General features: G+C 44.4%; 1 protein-coding gene across 1 annotated transcript in view; it reads right to left on the reverse strand.

Annotated features, from left to right (window-relative positions):
* Positions 1-19594, reverse strand: part of CAPN13 (calpain 13) — a 62407-nt gene that overhangs the window by 34909 nt on the left and 7904 nt on the right. Inside the window, exons 3-5 of the mRNA XM_065589984.1 lie at positions 7737-7806; positions 6643-6761; positions 2380-2513 (exon numbers count right to left, since the gene is read on the reverse strand). Coding sequence (XP_065446056.1) covers positions 2380-2513; positions 6643-6761; positions 7737-7806 — 323 coding nt within the window. The remainder of the gene's footprint in view (positions 1-2379; positions 2514-6642; positions 6762-7736; positions 7807-19594) is intronic.

A 19594-nucleotide genomic window follows, 5' to 3' on the forward strand; every position in this document is an offset into this window, starting at 1 on the left:
GGGAAAGTCTATAACAGAAATAGAACAACAGATGAATAGATGGGCGGAGCACTTTGAGGAACTTCTAAATAGACCAGCACCACTAAATCCACCAGACATTGACCCAGCCAACAAAGACCTTCCAATCAATTGTGATAGACCTACCAGAGATGAGATCAGAAAAGCCATCACTATGATGAAGAACAGGAAGGCGGCTGGACCTGACGATATTCCAGCAGAGGCCCTGAAAGTAGATCTGGATGCTTCAGTGGAAATGCTGTACTCCCTTTTTGAGAAGATATGGGAAGAAGAAGTGATTCCGGCAGACTGGAAAGAGGGATACCTTATTAAAATCCCCAAGAAAGGAGACCTCAGCAATTGTGCTAACTACAGAGGAATCACACTTCTATCGGTGCCAGGGAAGGTCTTCAACCAAGTTCTCTTAGAGAGAATGAAGGATGCCGTCGATCCACAGCTACGAGATGAGCAGGCAGGTTTCCGGCAAAATAGATCATGGACGGACCAGATAGCAACGCTCTGCATCATAGTCGAGCAGTCTATGGAATGGAACTCCTCGTTGTACATCAACTTTGTTGACTATGAGAAAGCATTCGATAGTGTGGATTGAAAGACTCTCTGGAAGCTCCTTCGGCACTATGGCATCTCAGCAAAGGTGGTTAACTTGATTAAGAACTTATATGACGGCATTCGCTGTAGAGTGATCCATGGAGGGCAGCTTACAAACAGCTTCCAGGTGCGAACCGGAGTCAGACAAGGATGTTTGTTGTCACCATTTCTCTTTCTCCTTGTCATTGATTGGATTATGAAGACATCCACTTATGAGCGCAGGAATGGAATCCAGTGGACGTTGTGGACCCAGCTTGATGACCTGGACTTTGCCGATGACCTTGCACTCCTTTCGCATAGCAAACAGCAGATGCAAGAGAAGACCAACGTAGTGGCAGCCACGTCATCACAGGTTGGCCTCAACATCCACAAGGACAAGACCAAGATCCTCAAGATTAACTCCATCAGTAATGACCCAGTCACACTGAACGGAAGCCCTCTGGAAGAAGTGCAGTCCTTCACCTACCCAGGCAGCATCATCGACCAACAGGGTGGCACGGACGCAGACATCAAAGCAAGGATTGGTAAGGCAAGAGCAGCTTTCTTACAGCTCAAGAACATCTGGAGCTCCAGAGAGCTGTCTTTGGCAACAAAGATTAGACTGTTCAATTCCAACGTGAAATCAGTCTTATTGTATGGAGCTGAAACCTGGAGGACAACTAAAACAACCACCAGGAAGATCCAGACTTTCATAAATAGTTGCCATAGAAGGATTCTCCAGATCCGCTGGCCAGACACAATCAGCAACATCTACCTCTTGGAGAGGACCCATCAACTTCCAGCAGAGGAAGAAATTAGAAGGAGAAGGTGGGGCTGGATAGGACACACACTACGCAAGCAGCCAACCAACATCACTAGACAGGCTTTGCGGTGGAACCCCCAAGGCAAGCAGAAAAGAGGCCGTCCAAGAAACACCTGGCGACGCGACCTTCAGGCTGATAGCATAAAAATGGGCTATACCTGGAACCAGCTAGAGCAAATGGCCCAGGATAGAGGACTCTGGAGATCGGTGGTTGGTGGCCCATACCCCGATTGGGGTGACGGGCATGAGTGAGTGTGAGTGACCCACTATGTGCTTAATGCATTCCCTGTGTTATATAGGTAATACACTGACTTAATTTATGTCATAGCTCCTAGTTGCAGGGCTCAGTGAGTATAACAACTTGCTACTTACTCACAGCTGAAGTGTTCTTCTTTAACTCAGGTAAGACAGGGCTTTGCTTTTGATGCTGAGAATCCAAAGTTCGGTCCCCACTGATGACTGTAGTTTTATTCATTATTAGTATTAAGGTAGAAGCTAGAGGCCTCAATTGAGACTGGGGGCCCTTTCTGTGCAAACACTCAATGAGAGACAACCCATGCCCTAAAAAGCTTACAGTCTAAATAGAGAAAATGTGGGAGGGAAAACAGAGGTGAAGTGACTTCTCCAAGGCTAAACAGCAGATTGGTAGCTGGCCCAGAAATAGAACCTAGGTCTCCTGAGACCCATACCAATGGCCTATTCACTGGACCATACTGCCTCTCGGAAAGAAAAGCACATAAGAGAACCAGGGAACTTTAGATCTTCAGTTTAAAATCTACAGTCTTTAACCTGTAATATCTGCAAGAATGTGCAGCCACCGTTCATTACATATCCAGTGCTCAAAATATTGGACCATGGTCCTGAACAACACTACACAAGGTACTTTGTCCAAAGCAGTTGGCACAACATATAGCCACACAAGCACAAGACTCAGCGATGGCAGGAAAGACAGACTTGGCGGGTATATTTACTTGGCATATGCTTTTTCTAGCAGGGATGGCCAGAATTCATTTCTGCTGCACGGTTGAACAGACAGGTACCTCCCATTGAGAAAAGGCAGCCGGTCGTCTATCACCACATCCACCCAGTCTCCAAAATGCCAGAACTGGAAAAAAGAGAAGAAAAGAAAAAAAAAATGATTGTAAGAATAAATAGTGCTGCCAAATGACAGTCTCCAGAAATAGGCCAAGAGTGAATGTAAACCAGGAATGTAAGTAACTTCTTTGCTTTCTCTCATAAGCTACTTTGTACTGTTGCTGTGTACTGTTAAATAGGTGCTGAATTTCATTTTAGAAGTGGCTACGTTTCGGTGGTGGGTCATTTCTGGACACAAAGAGCTCTGGAATTACATGGGAGGAAAAGTACATGTAGGTGAGTAAGTATTACCATGACTGGACTAAGGCAGGTGTTTCGAAAAGGGCAGAAAACTACGTGTCCAAACAAAGTGGTACGCCTCGCTACTCAGCTCTATATGGAGCTTCTCTTGGGTACATCTCAGGTTCAGAGATGCTCTTCACCAAGAGATAGTCTTTGGATAGTCCTTTCCCTCTCTTTCCTGTGTCTGAAACCTCTCTAGATCTAGATCTTTCTAAACTTTGACATGGATTGTACTGGACAGGCAGAGCACAGTTGGGGCTATTATCCATCAGCTTGACAAATGAAAAGGTGGCAATTGGCCACTTCAACAGCTGGACAGAACAGGTGTTCTTCTGACAGATCCAGCTGGAGAGTGATCAGCCGGGGTTGAACTAACGGAACTGTTGCTAGAGTCATTAGCAAACTAATGTAGTGCAGCAGGACTTTGATATCACAACTGGCCAAATCCATACCTGGAGTAATACTAAGGACTTCTGTGCTGTTATGCCAGGGATAAATTTGTCCCAGCATTGCTATATTTCCATGGCTGTGTGAGCAAACATTACAGGAATGCATTACTCTGTTTGAACAGTATTGGTATTTGCAGTGGGTACCCTCAGTGGCAAACTAGCTTGGGGTTCTAAATGGAATGTAGGTTTGATAATTCTCCCTAGTCTTTCTCAACCCAAATCTTCCATTTAGTTTAGGTTGAAGATAGATGAGGAGCAGTGTTTTAGATTTTGCAAAAGTAAAACCAGGATTGGCTTGAATGCAGGTTCTATTTTTTCTGAACCACCCAGGTTTGAGGAGAGCCCAGCTGGACAAAAGGCCCTGGGATCAGCCCATCTTTAATTTAGGCACATCTGCACAGGAGAAAGACACAGATGTGAGAGAGCTTGGAAGATCTGAAGCACTAGCCTTCCAAAAGGCTTTTCTGCCACAGCCAAGAGCACTGGCTCAACAGGGGAAAGCTCATTGCAAGAACCAACCTGCATGCAGCAGGCCTGTAGGGCCAAAGGATTTGGGTTTGAGAATCAGTCACACCTTCATGCAGCACCTCATATGCAAACATAGCAGACAAACGTCTTTCTTGAGTATAAACAAGGAGGTGTCTGAGGAATTACTGCAATTTGAATCCAGATAGACAAAAGTAAAGTTCAGAATGTAGTATGACTCTTCCTGCTGTTTGGGGATTACCAAAGTCTAGGAGGGCATCCAAGTATTGAATTACATTTTCCTTTTGCTAGTTTTCTCTTGGATAAAGGGTGTTGCAGATGTTCTGATTGCCATACCCTTTCAGGCTGTGACCTTGTCATGTCTCACAAGCTTAGAAGGTCTGGCCTGGCTAGCACTTAGGTGGGAGTCCTCCAGGCAAACCCCAGGATGCTGCTAGAAGAGATGTTCATCACTCAGTAAGGGGCATTCTGCCCTCTGAATCCACCCAGGAACTGGTGACCATGGCCTAACCTCTGGCTTTTGGCCCGAGACTCAGGCTTTGTGGGATTTCTGAGAGTTTGGAGGCAGCCCTGAGGAGTTTAGGTGCTGCAGCTGAGAAAGTGACTGTGAACTGAATAGAAAAGCAACAGAGGGTCCTGTGGCACCTTTGAGACTAACAGAAGTACTGGGAGCATAAGCTTTCGTGGGTAAGAACCTCACTTCTTCAGATGCAAGTGAAGAAGTGAGGTTCTTACCCACGAAAGCTTATGCTCCCAGTACTTCTGTTAGTCTCAAAGGTGCCACAGGACCCTCTGTTGCTTTTTACAGATTCAGACTAACACGGCTACCCCTCTGATACCTGAATAGAAAAGGGTCCTGTTGAGGCAGACTGCACCCACTATTGTGCCAATTCATGTAAACTGAAAATAGATTTTGCTGGTTAAAAAAAAAATCATCCTTTTTATGTCCTTTCTTTATTTGTCTGGAGAGGTGGCAAACTTCAAGGATCAGGAGCTAGGGGCAGCCAAGAAGAAAAATCTCATGCCATTGAACTCTCCGCTGTAGGCAGGGTTGTGACCCACTATGGTGTTAGGAGGTACTTCTTGGATGAACCCTGAAACCGAAGTTCTGACCATTTGTCGTCATTCAAGCATCCATCAAACTTTTCACAAGAACAAGGACATTAATCCTGGTGCCATGGCTAGTTTCAATCTCAGGCAGTTCCACTCTACCTTAATTCTTTCAGAGGTTTCAACTGGATAAGAAATACTTTTTCATTTCTTAGCCTGAGCTGCTGCACAGGGCTGCAGTATACTGTTCTAATGACTGCCATGTTCCACTCCAGGGCTAGCTGTGCTTCTGTAATGGGTAAAGGGATTTCTGTACACACAAAGGGCTCATTTCATCCTTGATGTAACTCCATTAACTTCAGTGTACTTACACTAGGGATAAAATTTGACCCCAAGAATCTAATCCTTGTGAGATGCTGAGCCTCCTTAACTCCCATTGACTGCTTTGGGAGTTGAGGCAGGTTCAGCGTTTGGTAGGAGGCCGTCAGCAGCTCTTAGGACTGTAGAGTGCTTTGAAATCCTGAAGGATGAAAGACACTATAGGAAGATAAGACATGTTTATATCTACTAATGAAAGTGATGCCTTGTTTGTGATGTTACTTGGAACTGAATGTTGAGACATACAATGTGGACAGCACTAAAATATCTTTGCTGGGATGATTTAAGGGTATTACCGAAGAGATGCTTTCATTCAGTCTTTTGTTGTCTTGGCTGCTTGTTGGAGGAAAAGGAGAAGGATGTGTATTGCTTTGAAGGTGAGAAGACAGGGAAAACATATTTTCAAATACTGGAATGTATTCATATTGCTTGAGAGTTAAAGTTTGCTCCTAAATAATCTTTTGGGGAAATCTCATGAAAGAAATTGTAGTTTGCCTCATTTTAATGTATGGTCAGCTGGTTTATCTTGTATAATGCCCCCCTGCATATTGGAGATGAGTCAGGATTGAAACACCTGGTATTACTAGGAGCAATGGAACATAAGGACTAGCAAGAACATTCTAGTACAAAGCTCTGTTACACTATGGAATAGTCTTTCAAGAGAAATTGTGTAAGCGCCATTGCTAGCATCATCTTCTTTAAACTGGACAAAGTAAAAGAGAATGCACTTGAGAATGATTTTGCATTGGGTATGGGGAAAGGACAAGGTGATCTAATGGTTCATTTCCATCTTTAGTTTCTGGCACTTTGTGATACTCCAATGTAAAGTCTCCCTCTTATGCCAACTCCTTTAAGAACAGATTATATGATACTTGCCCTTCACCCAATCCAATCCCTCAGAGTTGAATAAGTGGTGCACAGAAAATAGTAACATATCTATCTGGGGGATTCTGAGTATTTTAAGATTAGTAAATTTCAGTTTCTTCCCAAAGAGATTTGTCCCTTAGAATCAGACCCATTTTTAAAATATCAAAACCCGTTATCTGAGCAGTGTTAAAGGGCTGGCGACTCCTGCCTAGCTGATGGAATCGGGTAGGTGAAGCTGCAGAACACAGAAATAAAAAGATCAACTGGACAACAAACCCAGATTTACTATCAGTCATAACTGTCAGATTTGAAAGAGAGGCAGGACTTCTGTAAAAAATACATATTTGCACTAATTAATAAGAAGAACAGCATTCACTAGAAATGGGCTCAAACCATAACATTAAGAACCAGGTTCAAATAATCTGACAATTGTGGGTGTCTGGATCAAGGGGGTTGGTTCAGCCCATTAGAAAATAGGGGGCCGTTTGCAAAATCCTTGTGCAGGGGATCAGCATTTGAACTTCCCCAAAATTCAGGGGTGCTTGGATCTGGGGTGGTAGTTCAGAACCATCTGAACACTCCACCCAAACAAGGTGGAGCAAAATCACTACCACACATAGTACATACCCGGAAATGAAAAATCCCAGCATAATTCTCTTTGAATCCTTGGTCCTTTGGCAGAACATTTTCCAGAAATTGCCTCTGTAATGTCAAAGATCCCAGGGCAGCCAGAACCCAGCAATCACCTTCAGGGAGACAATAACAAACCAGATGCAATTACACGTATTGCCTCATGATCTCCCTCTGCCTTGCCAGGGTCTATATCTTTCTAACACTTTTCTTTAGGAAACAGGGTTATTGCAGAAGGACTGGAAGAACCAGTTTGGATAAAATAAAAACGTGGGCAGACTGTCCAAGACTCAGAGACACTCGGCCTCAGGGAGCATGCTGCCATCCAGCCACCCATCCATGTATGTTTCTATACTGCACCCATCGCTATGGTATCTGACTGCCATGAAGGAAGAGGGAGCCAAAGGCACTGTGCGGAGGCACTGGGCATCACACAGAAGCTCCTTCCCTTTGTGAGTATCCTAGTTCTACAGGATAGGAAGTGGTGCAGGCAACTGACCCTGAGCTAGGATGAGCCATTTGATGACAGTGCTATTTCTTCAAGAGGAATACTCTTGTTACTCTCAAAAGGAAACATGATCGGTGGGGTGGGGGGTGGGAAGGGATGGAGCTACAGCAGGAGAGAGACAGATACCTCATGCATGGATCAGAAAAGCTGGTCCGTAGTGACAATAAAAGAGAAGAGCGTGGAAAAGAAAAGCTGAGAGTCACCAGACAAGGACTTCAGGGTCACGAGAAGGTCACGAGGCCAAATCCAATTCTGATAGAAGAGGGCACACAATGGGAATTGTACCCACTTTATATGAGGGTTGAATTTGGCCCATGGAACTTCATTTTCTATCTGGCCTGGGTCTACCCTTCTGCACCCATAGTTCTGCAGACATAAAGGATGATGGGAGTCATTGAGACATCAAAGTGCCTTGGCCCAAAGGCGCTGTAAAAGACAATGGCATTTAATATCTGGGATTGATTCCCTATGGATTTGTGAGTGTGAGCACTAAACCAAACCAAGCTCTCAGACAGCAGCAAAGGAAAGGACTCCGGTCTACAGCTCAGGCTGGCTACCCCCTGAAACAGACCTTTGATCTTACCTATTTCTCCTTGAATGATATCAAATCTGCTAACACCATCCACGATTAAATGGGGATTTCTCTCAATCATCTGAAAAAGAGGGAACGTAAAGACCAGTGTGAGTATCCAACACTTACCAGCAGTGCATCCTTCACAACCACACAGCCTCTCTTATGTCACTTTCAACTGATACCCTATGAGGTCATTATGTGCTACCTCACCCTCCTGGTGATTTGAAATTCATGACTTTTTAAAAGCAGTGATGGGAGAACTGCAAAAGCCCTGGAGATTTGCTTCACACAGACATCCAAAAGTTCAGATGCTTCTCAGTGGTAAAGTCCAGATCAGGGGTAGGCAACCTATAGCACGCAGGCCGAAGGCGGCACGCAAACTGATTTTCAGTGGCGCTCACACTGCCTGGGTCCTGGCCACCAGTCCGGGGGGCTCTGCACTTTAATTTAATTTTAAATAAAGCTTCTTAAACATTTTAAAAAACCTTATTTACTTTACATACAACAATAGTTTAGTTATATATTATAGACTTGTAGAAAGAGAGTTTCTAAAACCTTTAAAATGTATTACTGGCACGCAAAACCTTAAATTAGAGTGAATAAATGAAGACTCGGGACATCACTTCTGAAAGGTTGCCGACCCCTGGTCCAGATGAATGATGTAGTGCTAGCATAGTGCTTTGCAAAGAGAAAGCACTATACAAGCGCTAAGTATTGTTATTTTTATTGTCATCCTCTAAGCCTCCTGGACAGAATTCACCTCTCTGAAACCACTGTGTCATCTGGAGAGTGAGAAAAAGACCTTGGAGCTCTCCACATGCTGCCGGCCACATGCAGACAGAAATGAGAGATTCGGGCTTTCCTTACCTAAACCATGCTGCCTCTCACAAGGGGAGGAAGAATTACGTTCTCCCTGGCCTGACATCCACAGCCATTCTGCCTTCCACTGGAAGAGGGGGAGACTTTCTATTTAAATCACAATTTGAGGACTCCAGTAACTCAGGCAGTGGTCAGGGGTCTATTACAGGAGTGGGTGGGTGAGGTTAGGTGGCCTGCAATGTGCAGGAGGTCAGACTAGATGATCATGATGGTCCCTTCTGGCCTTAGAGTCTGTGAGGTTCTTTAATGCCTTCATCACCATGACATCTGGGCATTGAGCAGCTCCAACAAACCATGCTCTTTCCTTGAGTTGGGGAGTGGGTGCCCGTCCTTTGGAAGAGAACTTTACGCCTTCCAATCTAGGAATCAGAAGGTAGGGGGACTTGGGACCAGTCCAAGGGAAAAGGAAGTTGGGCCTGGGTGTGTCTTTCTGTAGAGAGGGCCCCAGAAAGCTCAGATCATTAGCTAGGCATCCCGATTTTGGCTAGGCATCCAGATTTGTGTATGCTTTTCCAGACTAAACCTCTGAGCCTTTTGTGAGTCACACATCCCTAATTTAGATCTGGCTGGGCTGTTTTGCATCATTTCTGTTAATGGAGCTACGGACGCAGGGCTTATTCACTGTGGACCAAATTCCAAAGTCCTTACTGTTGGTTTTTTACTCAAGCCTCACTCAGGCAGAAGCTTCCCTGAATTCAGTAAGGGTTCTGCCTGGATGATTAAAGAGCAAAAGCCTCTGAATTCAACCCTGCATGCCTAATTTTTTTTAAATGTTGTATAATTGGGCAGGGAACTGGACTCGATGACCTCTCGAGGTCCCTTCCAGTCCTAGAATCTATGAATAATTCCAAATCAAAACTTGGTGCAAGACAAGGGGGCATGGAATCACCATTGCTTTTCATCATGTTTTTAAACTAGACATTAAGAATGTTAGACACATTGCAGGGCATGACACTGGATAAGCTAGATTTAAGATTCTTCGCTTATGCAGATAACATCGTACAACTATTAGCCACATTTGAAATAACGAGGATACTCTTTGCTACCTTGGAAGATTGAAATGCAATCGACTTGGATTGAGAGTAAATGCTAAGAAGACAAAGTGGTTACAACTTGGAAAAGGGACAATCCATAAAGTGTTGAAATGAAGCAATGGTGAAGTTGTAGAACAAAGTAAAATCTTATGTGTACCTAGGAAGTTCTATCAGTGAGGACGGTCCATCGAGGATGAGGTTAAAAGAGGATGTCCCCTAACTACAAGGGCTGCACAGAAACTGACAAAATTATGGACTGATAAAAGCATTCTATTTGGTACCAAAGTGAAAATTTATCAAGCCCAGTGTACTAACAGTATTACTCTATGATTTGGAACCAGCTGCATTAAATGAAAGAGACATCAGACGGCTGGAGGCTGTAGAGATGAGAGGGTGTTTTTGAACGACCGAAGGTATAAAAGGGAATGATTTTAAGATGAAGTTATAAGGCGAGTTGGATGTGAAATCAGGGTACAGAATTAGCTACAATCAAAAAGATTGTGATAGTGGGGCCCTGCAGAAGACAAACAGATGACAGGACGCCCAGGGAAATAATGCAAACACAACTGAAGTCAGTCCGACCATGAGACTGACCATTGATTAGATGGCGGGATATCGTGTGCAGGGACACGACCAGGCTGGGCTTACTGGAGGGACAAACCAGGGACAGGAATGAATGGCAATGCTGTACCACTCCCTAGGTCAGTAAAGATGCTTTGGGATTAAAGAGATAATTCTATGGGTTTTTAGTATTTATGGTAGGAAAATGCTCATTTAAATATCTCTCTGGGTCTTCTGTACGAGTGACCCTTATAATATCTGCCGGCTGAGTCAAATATTTTACACCTCTTGTGTCTTGTTGTTTGCTTAGACATGTTCATTTGCCTCTGCATTGGGGATTAAACACCATTTCAAAACAGACTGTCTGTTTTGAAATGGTGTTTAATCCTAAATGCCGAAGCAAATGAAAACGCCTAAGGAAACAACAAGACACAAGAGGTGTAAAATATTTGACAGCTGGGGTAAAAAAAATAACATAGCAGCTCTTCTTTAAGCTGGGGCGGATGCTCCCTCCCACCCACTTGATTTGACAACCCTCTGCACAAACATGAGACTAGCAGCTGACGTGACTCATGTGGCTGGGTGAGTTGAACTCCGGTGAGACGTGTCAGCTTCCTGAAACGTTTTCATGGTGACTGAAAGCACCCAGGAGCCCATCAAAAGCTCCCCTTTGCGGAGATGGTACAAAGCAGCTCTTCCCAAGCAATGGTATGTGGCACCAGTACTGGTGCTTCAAGCTCTTGTGAATAATCCCCCAGGCTCCCCTAATAGTGAGACTCTGCAGGCTCGTGAAACACTGCGGGTGCCCTCCTCCCATTCAAGAGCAATTGCATGGCTGGGCATCACAAGATTTGGGCTCTATTCCCAGCTCGGCTATTAGCCTGCTGTGTGACCTTGGGCAAATCTCATTTCTTTATCTCTCCATCTCCCTCCCACTCTTTGTCTATCTGCACTGTCAGTTATTCTTGGAAGAGACTGTCTCTCTGAGTACGTGTTTGCATAGTGCCTAGCACAATGGGACCCCAATGCACTACTGGGAGACGAAGAACCATAACCAAAAATAACCATAAGTTAATAAATTAATCATTGTATTGTTTCCTCCTTCCCCATTTTTGCCATGAGGGGCTGTGGCATGGCAGCATAAGCCTAATTGTGGAGTCTAGGCAGCTATGGATTTGTTACAGATCATTGCTTGTACACCACATACAAGCAAGTGAAATAAACAGAAATAGCTAAGGGTATGAAACTGGTGGAATGCCTTTTCTTTGGTTCCAATGAAATGGACTGAGTGTTGTTGGAGAGTACAATAGCAGAGCTTACACTAACATTGGAGCCAGAAAGCTCACAAGAAGACTAGAGATGATATGAGCACGTTATGGAGATTCACTCTGAAACTGACCCATTGGACTTAGCAGCAGATTTCAGTGCAGCCCACTGAGATGTCAGAATACTTGGTTCTCAAGTGAGAATTCGGCTGACTCATTAGAGATGCTTCTCGCTCAGAGGCAACCAATAATTCTCTCCAAACAAAGACACTGTACGAAAACAGCCCAGCCTACATGCCTCAGTCATGTTTGTAGATGGGTTAGTGATTGTGACACAAAATAAACAAAAGCAAAATAAAATACTCTAAAAATAAAATCCACCCAACACTGATTCAGCTCTAACTCCAATTTGGTATACTTTCCAGGAAACTAACTGAGAATATTGCATAAGTAGAAGGGATCACTTCTTCCAGGGTGCTTGAGTTATAGTATATGTCCTCACCTCCTTTCACAGTTAAAGTGTTACACCTACCAGTACATGGTGTAGGAGAGGGAGGATGGTGTAGTGGTTAGGGCACTAGCTGGGGACTCAGAGACCTGGATTAAATTCTCTGCTCTGCCACAGACTTCCCATGTCTCCTTGGTCAAGTCACTTAGTCTCTTTGCGCCTGAGTACCCCATCTGTAAAGTGGGGGATCAGCACTCCCCAGAGGAAGTCAGGAAAATAAATGCATGAAAGATTGTGAGGCTCTCAAACACTATGTCAATAAAGGACTTATAAGTACCATAGATGGGAGGGGTACGGATTTTGTGCTATTCTCATAGGTGTTTTAGAAAAGCTGCCTGTAGGAGGAAGGGAAGACTGAACAGAGAAGTAGAGAGGCTTCTTGTGCATTAGCTTTGCAAGCTCAGGTTAGTGAGAATCTATCAACAGCAGCAATAGGGTGACCAGATAGCAAGTGTGAAAAATCGGGACAGAGAGTGGGGGGTAATAGGCACCCATGTAAGAAAAAGCCCCAAATATCGGGACTGTCCCTATAAAATCGGGACATCTGGTCACCCTAAGCAGCAAAGCAGGAGCTCATAACGGACCTCAGAGAGGAAGCAAATGCTTCCCTTTGGAATAAGAGCAGCCTCTTTCAGCTCGGAACTGTGTCCCCTGAGGTCAAAACCTGAGAGTGAGGTTGTAATGACAGAGTTAGCAATTCTGAGCATAGCCAGAGTGGAGCTTGCCTGGGGGCTAAAGTGAAACTGGCAGTATCAGAAAGCTTTGGAGAGAGGGACTGGAAAGCGGGTTGCATTTTTCACAACACTGTCCTGGCCTCGGGTGGATGCTGGAAACATTTGGAACGGGGCGTAAGAAGAGTAGGAGGCAATAGTAGCAGCAAAGAAAAGCTCACGTTGGCAGTGGGTGAAATGAGGAGCGACCGCTGCAGTCTTTGGCTGATATATTGTACTGAGGACTAAGGGCCCAGACTTTCAAAATGGCTCAGTACCTATTTAGGGTTTGAGCCAGCTCTCAACCAAGTCAATGGCAAAACTCTCATTGACTGGACTGGGGCAGGATAAAGCCTCAAATTAAGGAAGCAGATTTTCCAGGAGAGCTCAGCATGCCGGGTGCACATTGAGTGCTGAGGCTCTTTGACAATCAGGCCATAAATATCACAAGGGTAAGTTGTGGGATGTTGAGCAGTGTGCCCAACAGAAGCACAACAAAAGAGCTGAAGCAATTGCAATTTGCTAATCAATATGGCTTAAGGGGGAATTTTGCAAAATGTGGCAAGGCACACAGTCATTTCCAAAAAAAGAACAGGAGTACTTGTGGCACCTTAAAGACTAACAAATTTATTAGAGCATAAGCTTTCGTGGGCTACAGCCCACTTCCTCGGATGCATAGAATGGAACATATATTGAGGAGATATATATACACATACAGAGAGCATGAAAAGGTCGGAGTTGTCTTACCAACTCTGAGAGGCCAATTCAAACTGTCTGTACTGGGCTATCTTGATTATCACTTCAAAAGTTTTTTTTCTCTTACTTAATTGGCCTCTCAGAGTTGGTAAGACAACTCTGACCTTTTCATGCTCTCTGTATGTGTATATATACCTCCTCAATATATGTTCCATTCTATGCATCCGAAGAAGTGGGTTTTAGCCCACGAAAGCTTATGCTCTAATAAATCTGTTAGTCTCTAAGGTGCCACAAGTACTCCTGTTCTTTTTGCGGATACAGACTAACACGGCTGCTACTCTGAAACCAATCATTTCCAAGCAAACCACACAGACATCACAGTCCACCAGCATGAGAAACGCTGAAGCTACACAGATATTTTAAAATATAGTTATGATGATTGTATGTGACGAGGATGAGTGGTTGGTTGACTGTTGAGATAGGGATGTAGGGAAGTTTGGATCCACTCATCAGCAGTAACTCCATTGATACTTCTTGTGGTACTTTCACTAGTAGTGTCCACCCTCCGCTCTTTATCTTTGCACTCCACCGGAGTTTTACATTGCCTCCCAAAGTCCAGATAAATTCAGGGTCTGCAGAGCAGCAGCTCCTCCTACCTGGATTTTATAGACTAAACTGGATATCTCCTTCCATCTACTCGTGTGCGGCTGTAGCTACATTGTTATGATGCTAAGCCAGATGGGAACAAGGAAATGACTCAAGAGGCAAACACCATACAAATGATCACGAGCGATGCAAAGAGAGGAACACAGATCTATCTCCTATGCAAATACATCCAAAGGATGCTGTGGAAGAGTTGTGAAAAGAGTCATTCCTCAACTCTCCCAGAACACTTTAGACTCCCCAAAGACCAGTATGCCATTTCCTTTGTTTACTGTTACTTCTTTCCCTTCTATTTTCAACTCAATTTCCCATCAACCTGCACTTAGGACGGAAGAATCCCATGCACTGCTACAGGCTGGGGAACCGACTGACTAAGCGGCAGTTCTGCAGAAAGGGACCTGAGGATTACAGTGGATGAGAAGCTGGATATGAGTCAATAATGTGCCCTGATTGCCAAGAAGGCTAACGGCATATTGGGCTGCATTAGTAGGAGCATTGTCAGCAGATTGAGGGAAATGATTATTCCCCTCTATTAAGCACTGGTGAGTCCACATCTGGAGAATCGCGTCCAGTTTTGGGCCCCCCATTACAGGAAGGATGTGGACAAATTGGAGAGACTCCAGTGGAGGGCAATGAAAATGATTAGGGGGCTGGAGCACATGACTTACGAGGAGAGGCTGAGGGAACTGGGTTTATTTAGTCTGCAGAAGAGAAGAGTGAGGCGGGATTTGGTAGCAGCCTTCAATTACCCAAAGGGGGGTTCGAAAGAGGATGGAGTTAGGCTGTTTTCAGTGGTGGCAGATGACAGAACAAGGAGCAATGTTCTCAAGTTGAAGTGGAGATTGGATATTAGGGAAAACTATTTCACTAGGAGGATGGTGAAGCACTGGAGTGGGTTACCTGGGGAGGTGGTGGAATCTCCTTCCTTAGAGGTTTTTAAGGCCCAGCTTGACAAAGCCCTGGCTGGGATGATTTAGGTGGGGGTTGGTCCTGCTTTGAGCAGGGGGTTGGACTAGATGACCTCCTGAAGTCTCTTCCTACCCTAATCTTCTATGATTCTATGACCCTCTGGAGTCACTGTAAAGGTGCCTATTGATGGAAGGCCAAATTCTGCTCTTAGCTACAAGGATGTTAATCCAGAGTAAGATCATTGCCTTTAACGGAGTTACTCTGGATTTAGACTACTGTAAATGGCTGAGATCGTAAACCCCATGGGGCAGGGTCCTTGTCTATCACTGTTTATAGAGTTCCATGCACACCAAAGTTGCAATATATAATACATTACTACTACTAATCGCTATCTTGGAATAAGCCTATAGAGCAGCCACTTAGCCGGGGAAGAATTGTTTGGTAGTTTGCATGCTAGCCTGGGACTTGGGAGACCCTGCTCTGTTGCAGGCTCTGTGTAAGATTAGACAAGTCACTTAATATTCAGACCGAGAGTGTCAGTTCCCCAAGAAAGAGTGGCAAGAGGGGAATAATAGTACTTCCCTAGCTCACAGGACAAAGATTGGGAGGTGCTCAGATATTATGTAAGTACCAGAGAGAGGGTGTGTTGTAGAAAGAATTACTGCCAAATAACCCCAGGATATGCAAGAAACAAAATAGGACTCCCCCTCCTCCCCTCCTCCACATAGATATTTACCTGGCTGTTTGGATTGCTCAGTTCAAGGTCCAAAAAGAATGAAAACAGCAAACAGAGAGAATAAATATAGTGTTGTTATTAATCACAGTCTCATGACAAACACATATGAGTGAGCTCATGTCAGAACATAGATTCAGCGCTTAGAAGAGGTCTTAAATCCTTTACCTGTGTTAGCTGTGGGAGTTCACTACATAGATTATACTCCTACTTAGTAAGCAGAGAGGTCAGTGAGATATGCAACCCACTAATACAAAGGCATTTAATACATCAACTCTTCACTTTTGTTTTGCTCCAAATCTAGGGTCTCCTATGTGATCTTTTTGGCTGTACCCCATTTTTCTTTATGGACAAGCAGCCGAGGCTAGAGGAATAAGCTATACCCGCAAAACACTTGTACCGGTATAACCGCATCTATGCTCGGAGAGTTTTGCCAGTATAGCTGTTCTGGCAAAAGTTTTGAGCGTAGACTAGTCCATGATGTGGCTTCCCCGGTCCAGAGATCAATTGAGTCTGAAGTCTCAGTCTGATTCAATCAGCTTGAATAGGCAAAGATGCCTCTTGTGTGAAACAATCACAGGGTGGAAATGCTGTTTCCACATCATCAAGCTGCTTTTTCAGGCAAACGGAAATACTGAATGGGATCTTAAGGCTCCACACCCTTGTGACCCTCCAAAAAAATATCCAAGCTTGGAACAGCCCAGCAGCCTCTGCTCACACCGGAAGACAGCCCTGTAGACTGACTGAAGGACAGGTAGCACACAACAGCTGCAGTCCTTGCCACTATGTGTTTCCCATATTTCCCAGGAGCTTGGGGCATCTCAAATTAGACTCTGAATTCCTGAATTCTTCTTTTGTGAATGGTGGGGGAAGGGAGGAAGTGGGGGGTATTTTATTTCTTTGGGTTATCATGCAGCAGTATTAGGGCCACATTTTTAAGGTGGCTTCAAACCAGTCTTTGATTTTGTGCCTGGATCAATGCCCCCCAAAAGCTACGGGCACGCTGCTAGGTGGTCATCGGGATTGTGAACATTAATATTGCCGGCTTCGTTATTTGTAGCACCCATCTGATTTTACAGGCACTAGAACTGTGGCCGTGGTAGACGTGGTCTCTGGGTGTGAATGTAGCTAGTCGCTCAGGCCTCCACCTGCAAATTCCAGGAAATAAATTATGTCTGTGCCCAGTGCAGAACGCTGATTAAAAAAAAAAAATCAATGGGCAGATTGTTTCTTAATGAAGGTGGCACTTTATTTAGGAAGAGGGTGGGAAAGCGAATGCTGTGGGTAAGCCCTGTATGCACAACGAGCGAAATAAATCATCAATAACGTAAACTAACAGGCTACATTGTTCAGGCAGCAGGGCTGGGCCCATCCTACCCAGTGCTCAGCATAGTAGCAGCAGTTAGCCAGGGATCAGTGAGACCTGGGTGCGTAGCCGTGTGCACAATGCAGCACCTCTGCTCCCGTTCTCCTTCTGCAGCCTTTCTCCGGGTCAGCCTCCAGCCTGGGGGCTCTCTCTGTGCTACATGCCATGGAGTGACCCGTTCCCACTTTGACCCTACCTCCCCCTTTCAGGGGTCCTCTGGCACAGGGAGGCAGGTTACATGAGAGAAGGCCCATAGGAATCTTTGTTCCCAAAGGGCCTCAAGGCACCATCTGGAGGCTGGGATGGTGTGACCAGAGAAAACCCGAGTCACCCATTTTAAATGATTCTTTTTACCTAAAACCTACTAATCATCACAGAGCTAGTATTGATAACCACATACGTCTCTCCCTGCCACCCCGAGTCATCCAGACAGCCCTTCCAGCTGCCTGGCACACCCACTTGCTGTGACCTATCTCATGGTAGGGCCAAACTCCAATGCCCTAACTCATGCTGCATGGCGCTTTCCTTCGTGAACAGTGGGACAATGTGCTACTCAACCTGAGTTAAACTAACTATTAGATTGCTCTTTCGGTGCAAGGATTGCCTTTACATGTGTTTGCACAATGCCTAGCACAGGAGGGCCCTGATTCTGAATGCGGCCTCAAGGGCTGGTTACAATACAACTGATACATACTAATAGAGAGGCAGCATGCTTTAGTGAATAGAAGCTCTGCTTGAGAGTCAGGAGACATGGGTTCTTTTCTGACCCTGCAACTGACTTGCTGTTTGCCCTTGGGCAAGTCACTTCACTTCTCTGTGCTTCAGTTTCTCTACCCGCCCTTTGTGTGGCTTCTCTATTCAGATTGCATACTCTTCTGGGCAAGGATGGACTTTAATGATGTGTTTGTGCAGTGCCTAGCACAGTGGGATCTTGATCTCTGTTGCAGCATCCTGGCACTACACACACACACACACACACACACACACACTCACTCCCCCTACATTAAAAGAATGTTTTGAAGATTGCAAAGTCAAGCACTCAGAAATCAGAAAACGTCAGAATTAAAGTTGCCTGTGCAATCTTGAGTTAGCCTCTTTGTGCATATGTATTACGCTTAGAGCTGTGCAAATAAGTAAACATTCATTTTGTTGCCTGAACCAAAACAAAAACTGTTTTGGATTAACCTGAAATAACTTTTCTTTGGCAAAATGAACCCTCTCCCAACATTATTTTGGAGTTGGCCAAAATGCTTTGTTTGACCCAAAATTATTTTGTGGGAGGGATCAATTAAATTTAGGCAAATTTCAAAATGAAATTGTCTGAAAATGAAAAAACAAAATGTTTCATTTAAAAAATTAAAATGAAATTTTCCAACTTTTAAAAATTTTGTATTTATTTGTTCTGCCAAAACTATTTGCCGAATTCAACATGAATTGGTTCATAATTTTGGTTAATCTGAAACTACGGTTTTGGTGAATAAAATATTCGTCCAATTTTTTTTGTCCAGCTGTAATTATGAGAGAGTCTGTAATGAGAAAATCACATAGTATTTTTTCCACAGGATCCCTGCCTAATTCAGTGTTAATCACCCCTATTTAGAACAAAAATGCTTGAAATGGCACATGCAGACCATGTGAACACACAGTTTTGAAGGTGTAAATAACAGCACACACCTTTCTGTGGGCACAAAACCAGAGGCTGGGTCTGAAAACATGGCCCTTAATCTTCACAGCTACTGTTCAAGTGCAGCTACTACATAATCAAGAAAAGCGACAATAAAAATGACATCGTGGTGCTCCTAATCTATTCCCCCTCAAGGACTCCCATATCAAATTGGCTCACTTTACAAGTCAAAACAAGTTGTCTCTAACTGTCACCACTGCCTGGTGTCTGAAAATCAAGCTGTTTTCTTTCTGCTTTGCACATTAGCACCAGATACAAAGATCCCAGACTCTGAATGTAATTGGCAATTCTCTTGATGATGCACAGGGTAAAATAGAAGGCAGCTTGCTCCTCGGCTGCGATATTGGATCTGGAACACTGACAGCTGTAAAAATGATCTGTCACTTAAATAACCAGATATTATGTGACTCAGAAGATACAGAATGAGGAGAGAAGAATAGGACCAAGGTGCTATTTTTCTTTGCAGTCAGATTTCTAACCAGACTTTAAATGTTAGGGGGAGCCAAGGAAAGTGGTTGAGAAAATACAGTCATGGGGCACATTTGCTGCAAGAAGGTGCAGCTCTACTGGGTGACTGAAAGATGTGTACAATAGTCCTGCCTGGGGAAGTGGTAAAGTCCCATTGCTTGGGACTTTTTTAAAAAGTAGGCTGGACAAACCACTAGAAAGTAGGGGCAATCCTGCAATTGGCATGGGGATGGGAGTGGATAACAGGCTGTTTCCGTTTCTACAATCTGTGATTCTAGGGGCCAAATCCTAAAATGGTGTCAGTTTCAGACCCCTTTACAACACCGGTGACTTCCTTACCCATCAGTAGGAGAAGCTGAAGTAGGCTTGAAGAGAGTCTGAGTGTCTAGAT

This window comes from Chrysemys picta, chromosome 3 (assembly GCF_011386835.1).
Source record: "Chrysemys picta bellii isolate R12L10 chromosome 3, ASM1138683v2, whole genome shotgun sequence".
Lineage (NCBI taxonomy): Eukaryota > Metazoa > Chordata > Testudines > Emydidae > Chrysemys > Chrysemys picta.